Source organism: Salvelinus namaycush, chromosome 16 (assembly GCF_016432855.1).
Source record: "Salvelinus namaycush isolate Seneca chromosome 16, SaNama_1.0, whole genome shotgun sequence".
Classification (NCBI taxonomy): Eukaryota; Metazoa; Chordata; class Actinopteri; order Salmoniformes; family Salmonidae; genus Salvelinus; species Salvelinus namaycush.
Window position 1 is genome coordinate 16,973,693 of NC_052322.1, and position 24,957 is coordinate 16,998,649.

The following is a 24,957-nucleotide window of genomic DNA, read 5'->3' on the forward strand; positions in this document are numbered from 1 at the left end:
AGCCTACTTAACGGATCCTTAAGAATTACTTAAACACATAGGGCTGGTTTCCTGGACGTGGAGGCATTCTCCATTGAACATACTTTTCAGTCCAAGAGTAAGCTTAACCAGGTTACAGGGGCCTATCAATAGGCCTAAAGTGGTGATGAGATGAACACGTGATTGGTGTGTGGAATCACGTGTTAAAGGGCCTTTGACAAGCGCTTCGGTGACATGCTGGAGAAAATGCACTCCTCCACGTCTTTATATGGACAGTGAAGCTGACACTTTTAATATGGCTTTATTCTCTAGCATTTTGGATTTGATCAAATGTTTATCAGGCGACATTGTCACCTTTTATTTGAGTGTTTTTCTGTTTAGAAATGAAAGCACTTTATATATGTAGTCCCATTTGAACAAAGATAATGCCCCCAAAACACTGAGAATAGCATTTTTGGGGGGGATATGATTTTACACCTCAACTTCACTTGTCATTATTCACAATTCATTAATGATTGTCCTTAATCACGGTAGCATCCACATTACTGTAGAAGTGTTCAGAAACATTCTATTATTTACAATAAAAGTGACTCAAATGGCACCATTCATTTCTATTGAGGGCACAACATAACACAATACATTATTTACCATTCATTTCTATTGGGTGCACAACATAACACAATACATTATTTACCATTCATTTCTATTGGGTGCACAACATAACACAATACATTATTTACCATTCATTTCTATTGGGTGTACAACATAACCAAAACAAACTGCAAATGCATACAAGGTTGATGTAATCATTGTGTGCTAGAAATACGGGACCATATACTAAACTTGACATGTATTTTGAACCTTTATTTAACTAGGCAAGTCAGTTAATAACAAATTTTTATTTACAATGACGGCGTAGGAAAAGTGGGTTAACTGCCTTGTTCAACGGCAGAACGACAGATTTAACCTTGTCAGCTCGGGGATTTGATCTAGCAACCTTTTGGTTACTGGCCCAACACTCTAACCACTAGGCTACCTGCCGCCCATTAATACACTTATGACATCTTCAAATGGGGGGGGGGGGGGGGGGGGGGGGGGGGGAAGAGACTAGATATATAAAGTGCATTCATTTCTAAAGAGTTAAACAGATATGAAAATACCCTGGTGACGTTCTGTACTGTCGCCTCATATACAACATTTGATCTCAAATGCTGGAGTATCGAGCCAAAGCAACAGTTTTAGCTTCACTGACCAAATAAATGCGTAGAGGAGTGTACATGTGTAGGGAAGTGTTTCAGGTAAGGTGACATTTAGTCGACAAACTTATTATTTTATCTGTATTCTTTTACAACAGACACGGGAAACAGAGAAACTCTGTTCAGCGTTATTTGCAATACGTAGACATTCAAAATAATGATAAAAACAAATAAATAAAAAGGGACCGTCTTATAATTCTAGTACAATTTGATTAGCTGCAGTACATGGAAATAAAATGTCATGATAATGACAAAGGACACACGGTTAGTGCTTTTATAAGCTTAATATTCTAAAAACAAAGATAGCAAAATACTGGCTTTACATAGGAGAAATGTTTAAAGGACTTTCTTGCACATAAGCGCATTTCATTTAAGTAACAGGGAATGAAAAATATTTACCACTTCAAATCAGGACATTGCGAACAAAGCTATTAAAATAATTCTAAACGAGGCCTTACTAAATTGCACATTTAAAAATATCAGTGGTATTTAAGTATCATAGTGCCTGTGCTAAACTTGTGCAGTGCTGCGCCTTTATAGTCTTGGTCTCCATTTGGTCTTCCGCTGGACTAGATGGCTGTTCTTTCCACAGAAGTAGAATCTAGGATATTCTATTTCTATGGCAGCCTCTATTCCTCACAGGTAGGGGTACTGACTGAGCTTCCTCTGGCTGAGCTGGTAGGCCGCTGCGCTGGACCGGGGGATGGGGTAAGGCTGGGCCGCCAGCTGCTGCTGCTGGTGGTACTGTCCCTGGGCATGAAGGAGCCCCAGGGAGGAGTAGGGCCCGCTGGGCCGGGCGTGTCTAGAAGAGCCCCCGGCGTGGAGCTGGTCCATGGCCTGAGAGACAGAAGCCAGGGCGGCAGAGGCAGGGTAGGCGTACAGGTTAGGGGTAGAGGTGAAGATGGAGGAAGCCTCTTGCAAGCGGTAGGAGGAGACTGGAGGAGGGTAGGTGGGCTGACGACGCAAGGAGCTGCTGTTGCCTCCTGTTCTGTCTTGTGATGATGACATCAGAGACTGCTGTACCTGGGGAGGAATATAATTCTACATTATAATACGCTACTCGCATTTAGATACCTTCTGCCCCCGAGACTAAACTTGAAATAAGAAGAGGATAAACAAAAACCCTAAGACATGACAAGTGAGGTCAACCATATTGCTTTATACCTGACTCAGGTTGAGAGGTTGAGATCTGCTAGTTGTGGCCCTCTGATGGCGATCAGAGCTGGAGGCCCCTCCTGCCCTGCTGGACTGCTGAGCTGTCACCTTCTTGGACTTACCAGAAACATTAACATGTTGATCTGAGAAACAAAAACAATTTGGAAAAACATCCCACATACTTAATGCTGTGAGAATAGTTTAGTGGGAGACGTTGCAGGATAGTTCCCAGAGCAACAAAGCTAGAGGCCGACCCACCTATACAATGGTAGGGGAAACACTAGGCTGGAGGTGTGTGCTAACCTGATTTGTGGGTCCCGCTCTCCCCAGACTGAGTCTTCACTGAGGGCAGGATGATGGCAAGGGACTTGGAGGAGGACTGGGACGAGGAGGAGTTGGTGGCAAGGCGCTTGGGGCTCAGGGGACTGCTGATCGACGAGTCAGAGTCATGCGAGTCGTGCACCGTCACACAGCTGATCACATTGGCTCGCTGGTTAACACCAGAGCTGTGACAGAAAAGAGAAAGATTACTTTACAATTGTATTTTCAGAAAACAGATATTCATCTTTTGCTTTCAACCCAAAACCCCTTGAGACAAGACACACATACCCGAAGGGGTTGAAAGCCAGGGTCATACACAGTGCTGGTTTCAGCTACTCAAAACAGCAGCGTCTCATGAATTCACACATTAGATGGATGCATGAGATTACACAGGACGTGACCTCACCCGGCAGCAGGGAACTTCCTGTCATCTTCATCCTCTGTGTCGCTGTGGATGGTGATAATGCTGGCAGCGGGGCTGGGAGTATCGGAGATGACGATTGGATCACCATTGAAGGCAGGGGTGTTGTAGACCACAGAGGCAGCTTGCTCCAGTGACAACACAGGCCTGCAAAGGGGCAGCACTCCTTTTTAATGTAAAGTATACTGAGATGTTTCAATGTAATTAAAACATGTAAAGATTTAAAAGTGGTCAATCATAAAGCTCTCACTGATTCACATAAATTACATACATGGTGAGGAAGGGAACAATACAGTATAAAAGTGTCTTTTGGGTTTGAAAGTTACCTGGCCCTACTGTCGGCATGTCGAGCCTTACACCCTTTCCCCTGCTGGGGTCTTGCTTGGGAGGGTGCCGTGGGTGCTTGACGCCCCAGTGCAAGGTCCTGCTGCGTGATGCCATCGTAATGACTGCCATGACGACCCCTGGCATCACAACAAGTTGGAATTAGCTTCCCTAGCATATTGGAATCAGTACAACACCCTGGCATAAGTGGGTAGTTATCTGAACCAACTAATGTCTCCACATACTGTAACCTAGATACCCAAAAAATTGCATAAATATCAAATAATTGCTTCCTCTGAAATTACTCTAACTTTCTGCTGTTTGGTCAGTGATATGGTGCGGCAGGAAGCCTAGTGGTTAGAGCATTGGACTAGTAACCGAAAGGTTGCAAGATCGAATCCCCGAGCTGACCAGGTACAAATCTGTCGTTCTGCCCCTGAAAAAGGCAGTTAACCCCCTGTTTCTAGGCCGTCATTGTAAGTAAGAATTTGTTCTTAACTGACTTGCCTAGTTAAATAAAGGTTAAAAAAAATCTGTAAATTTGGCCTTAGTGACTGAGCCCAGAGGGACAGCACTGCACTACTCACCTCCGGTGTGAGGCATGTTGTGAGCTGTCTCCACCAGAGAGAGGGGCTCCCATGGGAGAGTCAGGGACCAGTGTCTGGTTCTGGCTGGGATTGTGAAGGGCCATGCCTGGCATCTGCTGCCACGTGGAGGGGATAAGGATCTGCTGGGTCCCTGCTGGCCAGCCCTGCTGTACACACACACATGTACAGACATTAACAGAGTTATTGTAGGTTTGCTTCTCGAACAACTAATACTGAAATCAATTGCAAGTTGAACAGTCTGTTTTGAGAGAAATTGAAAAATGCTGTGCTAAACGTGAGTATGACAGTCAGACCACCACAGAATGCAGGTGCATGACGAGCACATGCAGTTTGTAGACAGACATGATTCGGTGTCTGCTCCTGTCACACCTGAAAAGTTATAGGCATCCAGCACGCCCCCACTGAGTCAAGATCAAATTCAGAAGAGAAAGATACACTGAAAAAAATATAATAAACATCCATTGACCAGTCTCTGTTCCCCAGACTTCCAAAGCATGACCTAAACAATAGTTACTGCTGAGGAAAGAAATAGGATTGAAAATCAAAACACTATTAAAATGGGAACTCCAACTGGCAGAGGAGAAAACAGTTCATGCTCTCAAGCCAAGCACACAAGTCCTGGAAGGCAGTACTGTAGAACTGAGAAAGTACGTTCAAAACACTGGTTCAAGACCTGGAACTCAGACGAATCTATTAAGAGAAACATGACAGATAATCAAGCGGCAGCATTCCAGCTGGTATTTCTCATGTCTGCTGCACGATTCCAGGACCAAAGCAACGGCATTAATAATTTGAATCAACAGCAGGTTCCCAAGGTTGCAGCGATGAAGGGCACATTTACATTTGGTTGAATTTATTTACATTTCAGCAAAACTTCCGGAAACTTCAGCTGTCACTGTATAATAATGCAAAAGCCTTATTTTTGGAAAGGGAAGAGAAAGGGAGAGATGAGACGCTGCAAGCAAAAGCGCAGACTATAGTAAGCAACAGCACATGCATCCCATGCTCTGCACACCCCTGAAATGTGTCAGGGGGAGAAAGGGGTACAGGGAAGACGGGGGCAACAGGAGTGGTGTTGGTGCTTTACCAGCATGGTGGAGCTCTGATCCAGCAGGCCAGGCCTTCCAGCCCCACAGCCCAGGGGCAGCGAATACAGAGGGGCCATTCCTGCCACAGGGGTGTGCAGAGTGGCTACCATCAAAGGATTGCAGGAGGCCTGGTGGGGAGGAGGTTTGAGGGACGGGTGTAGGGGTTAGATAACTAGACATGGGGGACAGATCTGATCGCCACATCCCTTCACCAGAGTCTGAGATTGATTCCCAAAGAAAGGAGAGGACGTTAAAACAGGTTTAACACGTCGTGATGAATCCTGTCTTTACTCTGGTGAGATACACCTAAGTTATTCATAGGATTCCAAACATGGAGTCAGGCTGTGGGTGGGTGGTCATGCAGCAGTCAGTCTTGCTGTACCTGTGTGAGCATTCCAGGCTGGAGATGTAGAGGCTGAGTGGACTGGTTCTGGGGCCCCATGGGAACAGCGTTGTCCATCCTCACTGGGAAACCAGAGTGTTTACCGGACGTCTGGAGGCCTACAAAGAAATGAAGGAGGTAGATTAGTTACAATGTAATGAATATACAGCTTTGCAGAAGCAGATTACAGACATTACAGCTAATTTAAGACAATTGGGCGGAATCAAAATTATGAAGTTCAGATCATCCCGTGTTAATAGATCACATAAGGCTACGACAACATGTCCCACTGAAAGTTGTCTCCCACATTACAACATATTTACTTAGCTGCGACATGAATTTGGTCTTCATACGAGCGCAACAAGAGAGGCAAACAAACTATTGTTCTAACATTGTAACCCTGCTCCATACGGTTCCTTCTCTGCTCACCCTGGATGGTGGGTGGGCAGACGATGAGAGTCTGCTGGAAAGGCTCAGCCTGGCCACATAGCTGGGTGGGTCTGGTCTGCAGAGGGACACTCTGCTGGGGGAGACCTGGGATGTTGATAGTAGCCTGCTGATACAGGCCCGGCTGGTAGTTCAGCAGAGGGACGTTGCTGCTCACTGACAGTGACTGGCCACCGGTGGACGCCATCTGACACGGTGGGGATAACACGACATAACCAACCATTCATCACAATGTGTTGTCAAATATTATTTACGTGTTGAAAGGACATCCTGAGAAAGTCTGACAATACAAGGCATTCGTTTCTCACCTGGTTGTGCTGGTTGAGCTGGCTGCTAAATGTAACAGTGAGGTTTGTAGCTGCACTGGGATTGTTGTTGCTAGAAAACAGATTCTTTCCACTCTCGAAAGCGCTGACCCTGCGCTTGCATATGTCCATGTTCTGGAAGCATGACTTCACACTGAAAAATAATAATATTTATCAAGGCACATGTAACTCTAAAGGAGCAAGGTAAACAGGAGGCCTGGAAAAATCATAAAAGAGAACAAGATTTGCAAAGCTGCCCTAATCCTGGACTGTTGTGTGTAAGAGCTCTATGCCAAAATGTTTTATATTAAATCAAATAGAACGTAAAGGTTGAGTAAGTTAGAATGTTGTCCACAAATGTACCCACATTTATATTGGCTGAAATCTTTTCTTCATTTTCACAGCCATTTTAAGGTTGTCATTAGTTACCACAGCCACAAAGTCATAATTATGGCTTAACCCCCCCCTTCTAAAATGTATCTTAAAAATCTGATTTTAAACCTAACCAAAACCTTAACCACACTGCTAACATTATGCCTAGTCTCACGTTGCAATACCTCCAAAATCAAGTTGTTGTCACGTCTCCCTTGGAGGTCTGGAGAATTTTGTATCGCAAAAACAGTTTGAATGGTCCACTGGAAGAGGAAGATTTAGATTGGATGTTACATTTCAAGAACCCTCCCCCAAAACGCTTATAGAAGGGGTGCTGTGCGTAATGTGCGTCACTGTTTTCTGTCCAGGTAGTTGTTGCTATGCTAGTTTCAAGTGGTCGTTTTCAAGTTAGCAAGTGTTGCCAACAGTCTGCGATTTATATTTATTGAAAGTAGATGACGCAGGTAAAGTCAAACGTCACAACATGTTCTAAAATGTTCTGGTGACAAACACTTTTTTCCTTGTCTCCATTCAGGACGTCCACATGGCTGTGCTTTGCTACCACTGAAAATATCTTGAAGAGGGGTAGATCAGCTTTAATATTGCAGATAGATTGTAGCTTCCATCAATGTAGCTTCCATCAATGTAATTGTCTGCCTCATTTCCAATCCCCCTTTTTTTATATTTTCCTTTATTACCTTCCCCTAACCCCTTGTTATTGGAGTAAACTAATGGACAACACCACTTATGTTTATAATGTGTCGAGAAGTCTTTTACGGACACAATGTATTTTACAATAGTTGTTTTTAAATGCCACCCTTCAGCTACCCTCAACCCATCCCATTTATCTCTGAAGACCATCCAGTTCTATTTGCCATATATTTTTAACTGTGCTGTTTCACAAAAGTTATGAACCTATATACACTTTACGGACACAGTATTGTACATTAGTTGTTTTTAGTCGAACTTTGTATAATAATTTACATGGCTCATCGCACTCTAGTGACTCCTGACCTCGGTCGTCAGTTGAACGGTGTTTCCTCCGACACATTGGTACGGCTGGCTTCCGGGTCATAAAGCATGGTTTGGCGGGTTTCGGAGGATGCATGACTCGACCTTCGCCTCCCAAGCCCGTTGGGGAGTTGCAGCGATGAGACAAGATCAAAAAAGGGGGTAAAAATATATACACACTAATTGATAAAATACATTTGAGTTTAACCATAATATGTTGTAGTAATATTTGTTCTGTCTTTTCTGGTAGATTAAACTGAAATTGCAACCAACTTCCTATGGTTTGTTTTAAAATTGTGATATTTTGGAGATTTCATTTTCAAATAACCAGAGCTTGTAATCTGAATAAAGGGAAAAAAGCCATTCTTGAACATGGGGTGAGGCATTCTAACTAATCTGCTAGAGAACAAGTTTGGATTTAAGTATAACTTTTGAATGACTGATGCCTTTAGTGAGAGGTCTAATGCTTTAATATTGAATAATTTCTGCCCTCCGAATTCATATTCATTATATAAATACGCACGTTTAATTTTGTCTGGCTTGCCGTTCCTAATAAAAAGGGAATATTGTTTGCTCATATAATTTAAAAAACACAAGTCGCTAGGTGTAGACAAGGCCATAAGCAAATAGGTAAACTGGGATATGACTGAAGAGTTGAATCACAAATAAACAGGTATTTTCCTTTCCACGGTAGCAAGATCTTATCTATTTTTGCTAACTTTCTATAAAAATGTATTGTAATGAGATCATGTCTTTCTTTCGGGATATGAATACAGAGTATGTCCACATCACCGTCAGACCATTTTACTGGTAAACTACACAACAATATAAAAGTTATTGATCCAACATGTAATATAGTACACATCATAATTTGTTATTCTAAAATAGATTTTTTTAAATTATCTGCAATCTACACACAATACCTCAATGACAAAGTGAAAATAGGGTTTTCAAAATCTTTGCAAATTTATTACAAATAATTTGGAAAGGCACAGACCCGTCTATGTAAGGTCCCACAGTTGACAGTGCATGTCAGAGCAAAAACCAAGCCATGAAACCAAAAAGGAATTGTCCGTAGAGCGCCGAGACAGGATTGTGTTGAGGCACAGATATGGGGAAGGGTACCAAAAAATTTTATGCAGCATTGAAGGTCCCCAAAAACAATCATTCTTTAATTAAAGAAGTTTGGTACCAACAAGACTCTTCCGAGAGCTGGCCGCCCAGCAAAACTCTGCTAGACACTAACAAAAGACCCATCATATCTGGCCCTGTGCCTTCTTTGAATCGTGTCATAGAATCCTGCTAAAGCGTTCATTCTCTTCACAGCTGGCTACGGGACAATTGCAGCTCAATGGGTTTAACTTTTGTTGACAATCTTTCGATACCTTTTGGAAACAAAACACGTTATATAAAGAGGATGGGATCCACTCAAATAATGCGGGTTCCTGGATCCTTTCAAAGCCCAGCTCAGCTAATCCCTACCATTGTGACGCAGAGTTGTCATAATGCTTCAGCAAATGTACATTACACCAGGGGCGTTGGTAGACACAAAGTAAGTAACCTAAATCATGTCCCTCTAACTGCCCTGAATGCCTCTGCTGATCCTGTATGTAGTAATCATGTGCCTATGAACCATATTTATACTGTTAGCACTGAGGCAGTGTGCCCTAGGAGGAAGTCCACTGTGTGCAGCTCACCCTGCAATAACATGAGCATATCTTCTTCTGCTAAGCTTCCCAGTAAAGCAATGTAAACAAGTAAGCATCCCAGAAGAAAAGTGCTCAAAATTACTTGGAGTAACCCTGGATTGTACACAGGCAAAACATATTTCGATACAACAGTAGCTAAGATGGGGAGAAGTATGCCCATAATAAAGTGCCGCGCTACCTTCTTAACAGCACTATCAACAAGGCAGGTCCTACAGGCCCTTTGTTTTGTTGCACCAGGACTACTGTTAAGTTGTGTGGTCAGGTGCCACAAAAAGGGACCTGACCACATTGCAATTGGCTCAGAACAGGGCAGCGCAGCTGACCCTTGGATGTACAAAGAGAGCTAATATTAATAATACGCATGTCAATTTCTCCTGGCTCAAACTGGAGGAGAGATTGACTTCATCACTTCTTGTATTTATGAGAGGTATTGACATGTTGAATGCACCGAGCTGTCTCTTTGAACTAATGGCACACAGCTCGGACACCCATGCATACCCCACAAGACATGCCACAAGAGGTCTCTTCACAGTCCCCAAGTCCAAACCAGACTATGGGAGGCACACAGTACTACATAGAGCCATGACTACATGGAACTCTATTCCACATCAAGTAACTGATGCAAGTAGTAAAATTGGATTTTTTTAAAAACAAGATAAAAATGCACCTTATGGAACAGCGGGGACTGTGAAGCAACACAAACATAGGCACAGACACATGCATACACATGGATTTTGTACTGTAGATATGTGGTAGTGGTGGAGTAGGGGCCTGAGGTCACACAGTGTGTTGTGAAATCTGTGAATGTATTGTAAAGTTTAAAAAAATATATATAAACTGCCTTAATTTTGCTGGACCCCAGGAAGAGTAGCTGCTTCCTTGACAGCAGCTAATGGGGATCCATAATAAATACAAATGAGCTATGTGAATCCATTTTGCAGCTTATCTAATGGCATGCATCGCCAATGCATCCAGAGGCCTACAGTATGATGGCATTACTGGCCATCTGTCATCTAAAGCAGAGAATAGCTAAACTCACACGTTGTTTACATGTTGAGCTATACACGAAGTGAACAAAACATTAACGACATCTGCTCTTTCCATGACATAGCCTTCACCTTGTCAGCCTATAATCCCGTATTGATGTCACTTGTTAAATCCACTTAAAATCAGTGTAGATTAAGGTGAGGAGACAAGTTAAAGAAAGATTTTTAAGCCTGGAGACGATTGAGACATGGACTGTGTATGTATGCCATTCAGACAAAATATTTAAGTGCCTTAGAACAGGGCATGGTAGTAGGTGCCAGTCGCAACAGTTTGCTTCAAGAACTGCAATGCTGCTGGGTTTTTCACACTCAACAGTTTCCCGTGTGTATCAAGAATGGGCCACCACCCAAAGGACATCCAGCCAACTTGACAACTGTTGGAAGCATTGGAGTCAACATGGGCCAGCATCCCTGTCCAACGCTTTGACACCTCGTAAAAGTCCATGCCCCGACGAATTTTTTTGTTTTACACACTCAGTGTATGTTCTCAATAGAAAATGATACCAGTAGACACTGTGACGCAAAGCATATACAGTGGCAAGAAAAAGTATGTGAACCCTTTGGAATTACCTGGATTTCTGCATAAATTGGTCATCAAATTTGATCGGATCTTCATCTAAGTCGCAACAAAAAATTATTGTATTTTTCTTGTCTATATTGAATACATAATTTAAACAATCAGTGTAGGTTGGAAAAACGATGTGAACCCCTAGGCTAATGACTTCTCGGAAAGCTATTTGGAGTCAGCTAACCTGGAGTCCAATCAATGAGACGAGATTGGAGATGTTGGTTAGAGCTGCCTTGCCCTATAAAAACTCACAAAATATGAGTTTGCTATTCACAAGAAACATTGCCTGATGTGAACAATGCCTCGAACAAAAGAGATAGAAGACTTAAGCTTACCAAATGTTGACTTGCATAAAGCTGGAAAGGGTTACAAAAGTACCTTGAAAAGCCTTGATGTTAATCAGTCCACAGTAAGACCAATTGTCTATAAATGGAGAAAGTTCAGCACTGTTGCTACTCTCCCTAGGAGTGGCCATCCTGCAAAGATGACTGCAAGAGCACAGTGCAGAATCCTCAGTGAGGTTAAGAAGAATCCTAGACTGTCAGCTAAAGACTTACAGAAATCTCTGGAACATGCTAACATCGGTGTTGATGAGTCTACGATACGTAAAACACTAAACAAGAATGGTGTTCATGGGAGGACACCACGAAAGAAGCCACTGCTGTCCAAAAAAAACATTGCTGCTCGTCTGAAGTTTGCAAAAGTGCACCTGGATGTTCCACAGCGCTACTGGCAAAATATTCAGTGGACAGATTAAACTACAGTTGAGTTGTTTGGGAGGTTCACACAACACTATAAGGTGGGGGAAAAAATAAACATCACACGAACATCAAAATCTCATCCCAAATGTAAAGTATGGTGGAGGGAGCATCATGGTTTGGGGCTGCTTTGCTGCCTCAGGGCCTGGACAGCTTGCTATCATCGACGGAAAAATGAATTCAAGTTTATCAAGACATTTTTCAGGAGAATGTTATGCTATCTGTCAGACAACGACCCAAAACACAGAAGTAAATCAACAACAGAATGGCTTCAACAGAAGAAAATACACCTTCTGGAGTGGCCCGGTCAGAGTCCTGACCTCAACCCAATTGAGATGCTGTGGCATGACCTCAAGAGAGCGGTTTACACCAGACATCCCATGAATATTGCTGAACTGAAACAGTTTTGTAAAGATGAATGGTCCAAAATGCCTCCTGACCGTTGTGCAGGTCTGATCCGCAATTCCAGAAAACATTTGGTTGAGGTTATTGCTGCCAAAGGAGGGTCAACCAGTTATTAAAGCCAAGGGTTCACATACTTTTCCCACCCTGCACTGTGAATGTTTACACGGTGTGTTCAATAAAGACATAATGAAAACATAATTGTTGGTGTGTTATTAGTTTAAGCAGACTGTGTTTGTCTATTGTTGTGACCTAGATGAAGATCAGATCAAATGTTATGACCAATTTATGCAGAAATACAGGTATTTCCAAAGAGTTCACATACTTTTTCTTGCCACTGTACCAGATTTTGAACATGCCTTTTAAGTGCTGACGTACAATTCTGCACAAATCCAACCCTTGTAAATTAGGTACAGTATGAAAATAAGGAGATGACAATTAGGCTACAGGAGATGACCAATACAGGTAACATTTTATTTCATTCATTCTAGCAATGTTAGCAACATTATTGCAGTTCCCATAGATAGAGACATATAGAGCAAGCCTGTGCTGTATCACAGACCCTGGATAAGATAGCGACTGGGCTAACATGGCTAACCTTTTAGGTCAATAATATGCTAGCTAGTTAGTTATACCTAGGTAGCTAACAAGGTTAGCTGACTTTTCTCAAAACAAACCTCATTGTGGATAGCTACTTGTCCCTCGTGCTACCCTTTACAGCCAAATATCAATTCATAAACGTCAAAATAAACAATATCGATAGGGCCAACATTGTAGACCATTTCTCCGCTCTTGCTGCAGCTCACCTCTAAATAATACAGAAATGCTGTGAAAACCAATGTGCTGCAAACATTCTAAAATGTTTTTTCACATCCTTGTTTTGTTTACATTTTTAGTCTCACGTACCGTTGCTCCTACAGCACTAATCTGGTGAGCACCTTTGGAGCTCCACCCAAGCAAGGCATTTGAATGGTTTGACGTGTTGCGAGGCATCACTGATTTACATCGGGATCGGACTGATTTCTGATGATTTCTGCCATTGAACTTCCCCAGGCTTCCTGTTTTAGGGAAGCCTGGTTCGCAACGAGGCCACCTTATGCCTAACCTTAAATTGAGACAACAAAAATGTGCTTTTTTTTCATAAATGTTTATTTTATGGTCATTGACTTTCTGGCTGTGGTAACTAGTGAGAGGCCCATTTTAGCTGTCGCACTAGCTGTTTGGTCCGAACCTAGCATTGAATCATGGGAATTTCAATGCAGACATTGCCTCCCTCAGAGGCACGTGTTGCTAGGGAACCACCTGGACTTTCCCGGGCAGGCCTGTAGGTAACTTGCTTGAAAACGTTTGTGCTACGAAACTAAAATACTGCACTCTGACCCACAAAACTTCTTTGCCAGATTCATGATAGTGTTGTTAGACAAAGCTAGCTTCAAAAAGTAATGTAGTTTTATTGGGATTTTCAGCTGTTGTTGGTAAGTAATGAATCTTACAGCTTCTGAAGTAACTTATTCATCCTTAAAATTGCATTTGAAATAAATGCCTTTTGCGGCCCGGAGTGCTGCGTTGTGCCCTTCTCCCTGAGTGTGCTGCGCAATCGAAGTGTCTCTCACTCACACGGCTCTCCATCACGTGATCGGGTCTTTCTCACAGGCTACAAGTTAAGACAGACACATCGGGGACGCAACTGCGCTCATCCTTATCTAATTCCGAGGTGCATATTGAAGATATTGGATGAACTGTCCACATTTACTTTTCGTCAGCCAACAATATGAGTCGGCCTAACAAACAGCAAAAGCACTAGTCTATGTCAATCTACTATCCCCCATAGTACAAAAGTCAACCTATTCTATTCTGTGCGAGAAATACATATTCCAAACAGCCTGGGCCAGTTGTGGGATGCGATAGATCCCAAATGAATACAATCAATAGCATCCCCCCAAAAATGTTTATGCAATGTGGCTGACGCAACAGATCAGAACATTTAGCTTAAAATGTTGATAAACTATTAAGCTATTTCTTCACATTATAAGCGCAGCAATGCGCACATGGTAGTAGGCTATAAGCGCAAATGTTCCAATAGCAGGAAAACACCATCATCAAAAGTGACCACAAATGCAATTATGCATGTAATGATTTTATTATAAATGTGTATTTTTATAGTGTAAATTATCTTCCCCAAACCTGAAACTCACGCGCTGCTTATAACGCAGTAAAAAAAGAAACATCCCTTTTTCAGGACCCTGTCTTGCAAAGATAATTTGTAAAAATCCAAATAACTTCAAAGATCTTCATTGTAAAGGGTTTAAACACTGTTTCCCATTCTTGTTCAATTAACCATAAACAAACAATTAATGAACATGCACCTTTGGAGACGGTCGTTAAGACACTAACAGCTTACAGATGGTAGGCAATTAAGGTCACAGTTATGAAAACTTAGGCCGCTAAAGAGGCCTTTCTAGTGACTCTGAAAAACACCAAAAGAAAGATGCCCAGGGTCTCTGCTCATCTGCGTGAACGTGCCTTAGGCATGCTGCAAGGAGGCATGAGGACTGCAGATGTGGCCAGGGCAATACATTGCAATGTCCGTAATGTGAGACACCCAAGACAGCGCTACAGGGAGACAGGACGAACAGCTGATCGTCCTCGCAGTGGCAGACCACGTGTAACAACACCTGCACAGGATCGGTACATCCGAACATCACACCTGCGGGACAGGTACAGGATGGCAACAACAACTGTTCGCAATAGGCCTACAAGCCCTCAGACCAGCCTGTTGTAAGGCAGGTCCTCAACAGACATCACCGGCAACAACGTCACCTATGGGCACAAACCCACTGTTGCTGGACCAGACAGGACTTGCAAAAAGTGCTCTTCACTGACAAGTCTCAGTTTTGTCTCACCAGGGGTGGCGGTTGGATTCACGTCTATCGTGGAAGGAATGAGCGTTACACCGAGGCCTGTACTCTGGAGCGGGATCGAGGTGGAGGGTCTGTCATGGTCTGGGGCGGTGTGTCACAGCATCATCGGACTGAGCTTGTTGTCATTGCAGACAATCTAAACGCAGTGCGTTACAGGGAAGACATCTTCCTCCCTCATGTGGTACCCTTCCTGCCGGCTCATCCTGACATGACTCTCCAGCATGACAATGCCACCAGCCATACCGCTCGTTTTGTGCATGATTTCCTGCAAGACAGGAATGTCAGTGTTCTGCCGTGGCCAGCGAAGAGCCCGGATCTCAATCCCACTGAGGTTGGATTAGAGGGTAAGGGCTAGGGCCATTCCCCCCAGAAATGTCCGGGAACTTGCAGGTGCCTTGGTGGAAAAGTGGGGTAACATCTCACAGCAAGAACTGGCAAATCTGGTGTAGTCCATGAGGAGGAGATGCACTGCAGTACTTAATGCAGCTGGTGGCCACACCATATACTGATTGTTACTTTTGATTTTGACCCCCCCCTTTGTTCAGGGACACATTATTCCATTTCTGTTAGTCACATGTCTGTGGAACTTGTTCAGTTTATGTCTCAGTTGTTGAATCTTGTTATGTTCATACAAGTATTTACACATGTTAAGTATGCTGAAAATAAACGCAGTTGACAGTGAGAGGATGTTTCTTTTTTTGCTGAGTTTATATGCCAGTTAGGATCTACACCCGTTGTAAAGCGGATTAATGTGCTTAATTTTAAGAAGTTATTTTGCCATTTTAGTTGTGATACAACCCTTATTAAAACATATAGGCCTATGGGCTAGGTGTGCAACTATAATTCAAACAAGTTTTTTTTTTTTAAAGGCATTGTTTCTTATGCTGGGCATCATTCACAAGTGATAATATATAATTCACAAGTCTTAGGCTAATAGTCCCCCATCAGACTATTTTATTTAAAATGTTGTCATTACATATACTAAATAATATGTGTGTGATATTTGTTTTGATTTAGAAGACCATTATCATGCACCTGTATCAAAATAGGGGCAGCGTGGAAAAAAATTCATGTTATCTATGCACTTAAATAGCGAATGGAGGACGCTTTTCCCCGTGGTTTATTTTCATGCCAGCCAGGTAGCCTATACTCCTGTTGTAAATAAGCAATGTGCTTAATATTAGGAAAGTTGAGAAATAAATATAGTAGGCCTAGCCAATAGAAGGCTGATGGGATCCTCCTCTTTTTATTAGTGGCCATCACTCGGTTTTCTCCCGCAATTGCATAGCCTATAGAAATATAGCACATGAGCTCATGGGCGCTCATTAAGTGTTTGATTAGATTTTCGAATACATTTGCATTGATGTCAGAGTGATTAGAGGGAAAATAGAGTGCTGAATACCAGAATTTGACTGCCTTCATGACCACCGGTGTGGCGGTAATACGGTCACCGCAACAGCCCTAGTCCTGACTCTACTTACTGTGAGCTGTGAGGGAAGTGCAGCAGGTGTGTCATGGTGACGAAGGGGTGGTTGAGGGTCTTCATGGGGGTGATGCGTTTGTCTGCGTCCAGCGTTAGCATTTTCTTTAGCAGATCAATAAACTCTCTCCGGTCAGACTTCTCTGCCAGGACGTCAGTCCCCACCAGACTAGTCATGTTCACCTGCAACAAAACACAGAAAGTTGCCTTCTCTGGCTAAGAATGTCTGCTAAATGACTCAAATTTAAACATTGTCTCCTCTGAAGAAATCAAATACATTTATGACATGAAACAAACCAATTTATTAGCATAATACAAAAACATTAAGACATCAAATACAGGAGTGAGTTATTTAATAGAATGAATGGTAACCTGCTCACCCTCACCTGCATCATGTCATCCAAACAGTTGAAAATGTATTTCCTCGCCTCCTTTGACTTTATCCCCAGCTCTGCCTCATGCTCTGAAGGTGTCTACAGACAAAAACAAAATACAGCAGAAAACTATTATGTACAGTAGCACTACACATTACTGCACGGAATAAGGGAGTAATAATATGGTAATAAATTGGAAACTAGTTACAACCAGTAATAACATGCTACCAAAAGTACTGTATCATACAGGCCTAGCTACACTCATGAACAAAGTATGTACATATCAACAACCCTGAGATGTTCTGTTGCCACATACTGTACCTTGAGCCTCCAGAGGGGGTAACTGGAGTCAGGGCCTCTGTTGAAAAAGCGGCTGGTCTTAGTGCCTGCACTCAGGAGGTACTCAGCAGGCAGGCCCTGGGTCTGGGAAATGTACCGGATCTGATGCAACCAAGGGAAATGCAAATCAGAGATGGTTTGTATTAAAAAAGCAGCGCTCATAATACAATCGCACATTGCATTAAAGACAATACTGTATAAAATGCCAGATACAATATAACTACAAAATGAAAGAAACAAATACATGTCAACGATAGATGACAGTGTATTGTCTCACTGACAGTAGAATAATTGCTGCTGACCTGACCATACTCTGAGGCACCGGGATAAAGGGGCCAACCCAAGAACAGCTCAGCCATGACACAGCCCAGAGACCACATGTCGATCGCTTCACAGAAGGGAAGGCCCAGGATGATCTCTGGCGCCCTGTAATAACACACACAAACCATTGGACATGTCCATAGTTGTACATTGAGCCTGCAATACATCCTCCAGGGCTACTGGGACTCAGATTGTGCCCATAGAAATATAATTACTAAAACTAATATCCCCATTTAAGTAAATTGCAGTGGTCTGATGGGCTTTGCCTGTTCCAGTAATTCTATTTCTATGCTTGTGCCTCCCATGAGACAGTCAGACACTCACCGGTAGTAGCGGGACTGCAGGTAGGTGGAACACACGGCCTTGGAGACGTGGCTGGCAGAGCCAAAGTCGATGACCTTGACTCTGTAGGGCTGTCTGAGAGGATCTACAAGCATGATGTTCTCTGGCTTCAGGTCAGCATGGATCAGACCTAGGCTCTTCAGCTTCATCAGGGCCGTGGCCACCTGATGACACACAAGAGAGTAAAATATACACTCCCTACATATTTATTCCAGGCTGCATGACATCCGGCTGTGATTGAGACTCCCATAGGGCGGCGCACAATTGGTCCAGCGTCGTCCGGGTTTGGCCAGGGTAGGCCGTCATTGTAAAGAATTTGTTCTTAACTGACTTGCCTAGTAAAATAATGGTTAAATAAAAATAAATATTCAGACAGTGAAGCAAAACTTTTTATTTGGCTCTATACTCCAGCATCTTGGATTTGAGACAAAATGTTTCATAGGAGGCGACAGTACAGAATGACACCTTTTATTTAGGGTATTTTCATACATATGTTTAACTTTTAGAAATGAACGCACTTTATATATCTAGTCATTGCTGAACTGTTCTTGGGTTGGCCTCATTATATACCTGCAGTCCCGTGTGTAAGAATGGCGCCGGAGGGGATGGCTGCCGTTTTATGTGCTCCTAACCAACTGTGCTATTTTGTGAAATTTTTCACGTTGTTTGTAACTTATTTTGTACATAATGTTGCTGCTACCGTCACTTATGACCGAAAATAACTTCTGGACATGACAGTGATTACTCACTTCGAAATGGACGAAGATTTTTTCTTTAACGAGTCCGACGCGAAGGATATACTGTTTCTTGGGAACGGGCCCAAATCCCCATCATTTGTGTGAAGAAAAGATGGAGAAAAAGGGGGCGGGGTCGGGCTGCCTTCTGAGAATTCGTAGGCGAGTGAGTAAACCCCCTCTAGCATCAGTCGTATTAGCCAAGGTGCAATCCTTGGATAACAAAATGGATGAGCTCCGATCAAGGATATTCTACCAACGGGACATTAAAAACTGTAATAACTTATGTTTCACTGAGTTGTGGCTGAACGACGACATGGATAACATACAGCTGGCTGGGTTTTCGGTCCATCTGCAAGATAGAACAGCTGCCTCCGGTAAGACAAGGGTGATTTGAAAAGCCCTAGTCAATCAATCAATAATATAATAATTATTTTAGCAAAAATGTTTATTTTTAAATGTACAATCTGTAGAAGCTATGAGAATAGAAAGGTTCAGGACTTTTGTGACACATCACAGCACAGTTGAAAAATATATGGCAAATAGAAATCCAAAATGGATGATGTTGAGAAATAGATGGGAGGGGTTGAATGGAGCTGAAGGGTGGGACTAATAACAAGATAACCAATGTAAAACATACGGGGTCTGTAAAATGTATATAGGTTCAGAGATTTTGTGAAATAGCACAGTTACAAATAGAAATCAAACTGGATGGACATCAGAAATAGAAGGACTAAAAACAAACAAAATATAACTATTGTAAAATAGATTGTGTCTGTAAAATGTGTATAAGATGTATAAACTGAAGGTAGAAGCCTAAGTGTTTATTAGTTTACTCCAATTGGGGGAAGGGTGGTAGGGTTTGCAGGGAATAATAAAGGTATATTCTTTAAAAGTATGTATGTCTATATAAGTATGTGTATGTATATACAGTGGGGAGAACAAGTATTCTCGCGATACATGACCCGATCCATTCCTCCCCTCAATACGGTGCAGTCGTCCTGTCCCCTTTGCAGAAAAGCATCCCCAAAGAATGATGTTTCCACCTCCATGCTTCACGGTTGGGATGGTGTTCTTGGGGTTGTACTCGTCCTTCTTCTTCCTCCAAACACGGCGAGTGGAGTTTAGACCAAAAAGCTCTATTTTTGTCTCATCAGACCACATGACCTTCTCCCATTCCTCCTCTGGATCATCCAGATGGTCATTGGCAAACTTCAGACGGGCCTGGACATGCACTGGCTTGAGCAGGGGGACCTTGCGTGCGCTGCAGGATTTTAATCCATGACGGCGTAGTGTGTTACTAATGGTTTTCTTTGAGACTGTGGTCCCAGCTCTCTTCAGGTCATTGACCAGGTCCTGCCGTGTAGTTCTGGGCTGATCCCTCACCTTCCTCATGATCATTGTTGCCCCACGAGGTGAGATCTTACATGGAGCCCCAGACCGAGTTTGATTGACCGTCATCTTGAACTTCTTCCATTTTCTAATAATTGCGCCAACAGTTGGTGCCTTCTCACCAAGCTGCTTGCCTATTGTCCTGTAGCCCATCCCAGCCTTGTGCAGGTCTACAATTTTATCCCTGATGTCCTTACACAGCTCTCTGGTCTTGGACATTGTGGAGAGGTTGGAGTCTGTTTAATTGAGTGTGTGGACAGGTGTCTTTTATACAGGTAACGAGTTCAAACAGGTGCAGTTAATACAGGTAATGAGTGGAGAACAGGAGGGCTTCTTAAAGAAAAACTAACAGGTCTGTGAGAGCCGGAATTCTTACTGGTTGGTAGGTAGGTGATCAAATACTTATGTCATGCAATAAAATGCAAATGAATTACTTAAAAAAATCATACAATGTGATTTTCTTGATTTTTGTTTTAGATTCCGTCTCTCACAGTTGAAGTGTACCTATGATAAAAAATTACAGACCTCTACATGCTTTGTAAGTAGGAAAACCTGCAAAATCGGCAGTGTATCAAATACTTGTTCTCCCCACTGTACGTGTATATGTAGGAATACGTTTATGTATATGGATAGTTACCCCCAAAAATATATGGCGGATTGCAAATGATGCAGACAATTACATTGATGGAAGCAACAATCTTTCCGCAATATTAACCTGATCCACCCCTTAAAAAAAATATGTTTTTAAATTAAAAAGCAAGGGGTGGCGGTCTGTGTCTATTTGTAAATAACAGCTGCTGGACAAAATCTAATATTAATAAGGAAGTCTCTAGCTTGATGTAGTCATTGCGAGATAGGAATATGGGACCAAATCAAATTGTATTTGTCACATGCGCCGAATACAACCGGTGTAGGCCTTACAGTGAAATGCTTGCAAGCCCTTAACCAACAATGCAGTTTTAAGACATATATATATATAATAAAAAATATATATATATCTTAAAACTGCATTGTGCATTGTTGGTTAAGGGCTTGTAAGCATTTCCCTGTAAGGCCTACACCGGTTATATTCGGCACATGTGACAAATACAAATTGATTTGGTCCCATATTCCTATCTCGCAATGACTACATCAAGCTTGTGACTCTACAAACTTTTTGGATGCTTTTAAAGTTTGTTTTGTTTGTTTCGGATTATGTTGTGGCCAATAGAAATGAATAACATATAATGCATTGTGTCATTTCGGAGTCACTTCTACTTTAAATAAGAATACAATATATATTTCTGAACACTTCTACATTAATGTGGATGCTACCATTATTATGTATAATCCTGAATAAACTGCAAATGCATCCAAGCGTCACAAGCTTGATGTAGTCATTGCGTGCTATAAAATACAAATACTAAACTTTTATTTTGTATTTTTTTATGATAGCAAATTGGAAGCTACAGTCTTGTCCCATCGCAGCAACTCCCGTACGGACACGGGAGAGGCGAAAGTCGAGAGCCATGCGTCCTCCGAAACACAACCCTGCCAAGCCGCACTCCTTCTTGACACACTGCTCGCTTAACCCGGAAGCCTGCCGCAACAATGTGTTGGAGGAAACACCGTACAACTGGCTGTAGTGACGCCTTAAGCACTGCAATTCGCCACTTGGGAGGAAAAATACGAAACTTTTGACGAAATTTAATACACTTTAAGTGAATTTGTCCAAAATACTTATGACACCTTCAAATGGGGGGGACTAGATACCTAAAGTGCACTCATTTTTAAACACTAAAACAGGTATGGGAAAAAATGGGGGAAAAGGGGGTAACATTCTGTACTGTAGCCTCCTATAAAAACACTAAATCTAAAATGCTGAAGTATAGAGCCAAATTAAAATGTATAGCTTCACTGTTAGAATAAATACATAGGAGAGTGTATATATTATGTATGTGGCTGTATGATATGTGTATGATATGGGTAACGTGCAATATATGTATCAATGTATGTGTCAAGTGGGTAATGCAAAATGTATTGTGTTATTTTGCATACAGTCAACAGCAGTACTGAAAAAGTGTTCAAGACTATTTTCCCCATATGGATAATAAAGCATATAATGGACTGTATCGTACCTGCTGCAGCACAGGCCGGATGGACTTGAGTAGCAGCGGGCTGAACTTGCTGTGCTTCAGGAAGTCATAGAGGTTCTGCTCCAGCATCTCAAACACCAGGCAGGTGTGGTTCTTGTGTTGGAAACACTCGTAGGAACGCACAAAGTTGAACTCGTCAGCATTCTCTGTGCTCAGTCTGCTCAGGATACTCACCTGGCGAGTGGAGAAGGGCAGATGTGTTCAATTATATTTCAAATTATTCTTTCTCCTCCCAAACTTTTACAAAATGTTTGGTTAAAGCTTACAAGAAAGTCACTTTTGCTTAGTGATACAACACTAACCTCAATTTGACCTTGCCGGACATATGAGGGATGATTCTTCAAGATCTTGATGGCCACAATCTCATTAGTGCCACGCTTCCAGCATTTAGCCACCTGACCAAATGTACCTCTCCCTAGGAACTCCAGCACCTCATAACTGTTGGACACAGAGCACAGGATCTCATGCTGCACTAGCTGGTAGTCCCCCTCACTGTGGGAGGTACTACTCTTAGTGGTGGAGGTGGAATGTGCTATGGACTGGGCTGTGGTGGTCCCCCCGCCAGCAGCTGTGCGGTTGGAGAGCACAGGGGCCGAGAGCTCCTCCAGGATCTGAACACTGTCACTGCTGTCCACCTCCTCACTCTTCCTCTTCAGGCTGTTACCGTACTGATTTTGGTATAGGTCGCCTGGCTGGGAGGATGATGCGGCATCTTTGACAAGGCAACTGGTGGAAGAGGAGGAAGATGAAGAGGAAGGTGGTCCTCGGACGCTGCCGGTGCTGTCTGCCGCCCGTACGACCGTCTGCTCCCGGGAGCCTGCCCCCGTTGATGGATACCCCTGGTTGGAGTTGGAGGAGTTGTATGCTGGGTTGAAACTTGATAAAGAGGGGGAGGATGTGTTTCCATTGCCCTGGCTGGGGCCCTGCTGCTGGTAGTAACTGTTGTTGTTGTCTCCCACTTGGCTGCTCACATCCCACACACTGTTCTCTACCTTCAGTTTCTTGGAGCGAGTGTAGGCGCTGGAGGAGATTGAGGGAGAGGAGAACACCTGGAGCTCGGAAGCCATGTCTACACAAAATGGGAGGCAAATAGAGATGATTGCATTTTACATTTACATTTTAGTCATTTGACAGACGCTCTTATCCAGAGTGAATTACAGTAGTGAGTGCATAAATGTTTCATGCTGGTCCCCCGTGTGAATCGAACCCACAACCCTGGCGTTGTAAGCGTCATGCTCTACCAACTGAACCACACGGGACAATCACCATAAACTGACAGCTGGTGTTAAGTAGCTAGTTGTCTTACATAGTTGTAATAGATCAAACAGTTGAAATCAATTTAAATGAAATCACCTTGACAACTCATACCAAGTGAACTACATTTACAAACTGTAGTAGAGCATCAGTATTCTGCTAGCGGCGCCAGCCATTTTATTGCGGAACAAAGCAGCAGCCAAGCAGCCTAAGAAGCTATAGCTAGCTAAATGTTATGGAAAACTGGTTGTCAACAGCCGGAAAAGAACATAATGTAAAACAAAAACAGATTAACGTCACCTGTGTTTGGTTTAGTCCCGCAGTTCCGATCGTTTTCCCGAAACAGCAGGCCACATTGTTCTTGGTCTAATGAAGTGTTAGCTAGCTGCAGCTACGGCGAGATTCATGCAGAAGATCTCCCCTCGAGATCTCTCCTCTGACGCGACATCATTCACACCATCAACCGGAACATCATAGTTACATTAGCTACGGAGATATCACACGACATCATATAATTCGGAGGTACCTAGCTAGCTAGAAAATGACAAACTAATTCCAAAAACACCAGGAGAGACCATGATCCATCACTAGTATTACTATGCCAGCAGCACAAATGATGACGCCACTTTGTATAGTAATGAGGAAACCTTCAAAATAAAAGCCCACATTCTTTAGTCCAAATCAAAGAAAACCTTTCTCTAACTCTGCCAAATCACGAGGTTTCGGCTTTGTGACACGCTGCACACATGCTCTGATGTTGCTCAGTAATCATGTTTCCATCCTTTTTATGAGCGTAAAGTAACTTTCATGTCGGTTCTACAGTTTCATACCTTTCAGACCGTCAGTGTGGTTGAAAGTATGGATTATTGCCGCGTTCTATACAACTGCGAACTCAGAAAAAAACGAGTTCAAATTATGACGTCAGTGATTTTCAGGTCGGAAAGTCGTTGCTCTAGAAAGAGGTTTGAGTTGGATGACTGTTCAAATAGATTTTTCCCAGTTGCAGCAAAATTTTTCCCAATTGTTTTAAACGCTCGGAAGTCGGAGATTTCCGGTTCCCAGCTGTGAGTTCCCAGTTTTGAACGAGGGATATGTCCCTCACGCTCCTCGCAGGTTGAGTAATAATAAAAGCAAAGTCATGCCGCCATGGTTCATATAAAACCTTAGGTCAGACCATGTCTCCTATTTCTACTTGCAACAATACACTACATGACCAAAAGGATGTGGACACCTGCTCTCGAACATCATTCCAAAATCATTGGCATTAATATGGAGTTGGTCCCCCCTTTGCTGGTATAACAGCCTCCACTCTTCTGGGAAGGCTTTCCACTAGATGCTGGAACATTGCTGCGGGGACTTGCTTCCATTCAGCCACAAGAGCATTAGTGAGGGGGCAGAAACTGAATGGCAGGGGTCGGCCATTGGCCAGTTTACCCAGCAGAACCTGGCCTACTGTGCATCATACTCCTCAGACCCATGGTGAGGACCCTCTCACAAGGGTACAAGCTGCAGT

The 24,957-nt window shown here is 42.8% G+C and overlaps 1 protein-coding gene across 5 annotated transcripts; it reads right to left on the minus strand.

The window, feature by feature from the left end:
- Window positions 1-1,283: 1,283 nt before the first annotated feature.
- On the minus strand, window positions 1,284-24,048 carry LOC120061089 (homeodomain-interacting protein kinase 1-like). 5 transcript variants are annotated; one of them, XM_039010621.1, is made up of 18 exons: window positions 23,745-24,048; window positions 22,493-23,259; window positions 22,173-22,364; window positions 17,912-18,093; window positions 17,569-17,692; window positions 17,249-17,368; window positions 16,940-17,026; window positions 16,555-16,736; window positions 6,290-6,440; window positions 5,964-6,168; window positions 5,535-5,653; window positions 5,152-5,280; window positions 4,044-4,207; window positions 3,459-3,596; window positions 3,118-3,279; window positions 2,694-2,896; window positions 2,400-2,533; window positions 1,284-2,258 (listed from the first exon to the last, which is right to left on the minus strand). In XM_039010621.1, exons 2-18 carry the CDS (start codon window positions 23,255-23,257, stop codon window positions 1,872-1,874), a joined length of 3,444 nt encoding a protein of 1,147 aa, XP_038866549.1. In that variant the 5' UTR covers window positions 23,258-23,259; window positions 23,745-24,048; the 3' UTR covers window positions 1,284-1,871. The 5 variants fall into 5 exon arrangements, 4 of the variants coding, with proteins under 4 accessions (XP_038866549.1, XP_038866548.1, XP_038866552.1 ...); XM_039010620.1 differs by having other exon boundaries at window positions 4,044-4,210; XR_005478298.1 differs by having other exon boundaries at window positions 2,142-2,258; window positions 2,400-2,507; window positions 4,044-4,210.
- Between the last annotated feature and the right edge of the window lie 909 nt (window positions 24,049-24,957).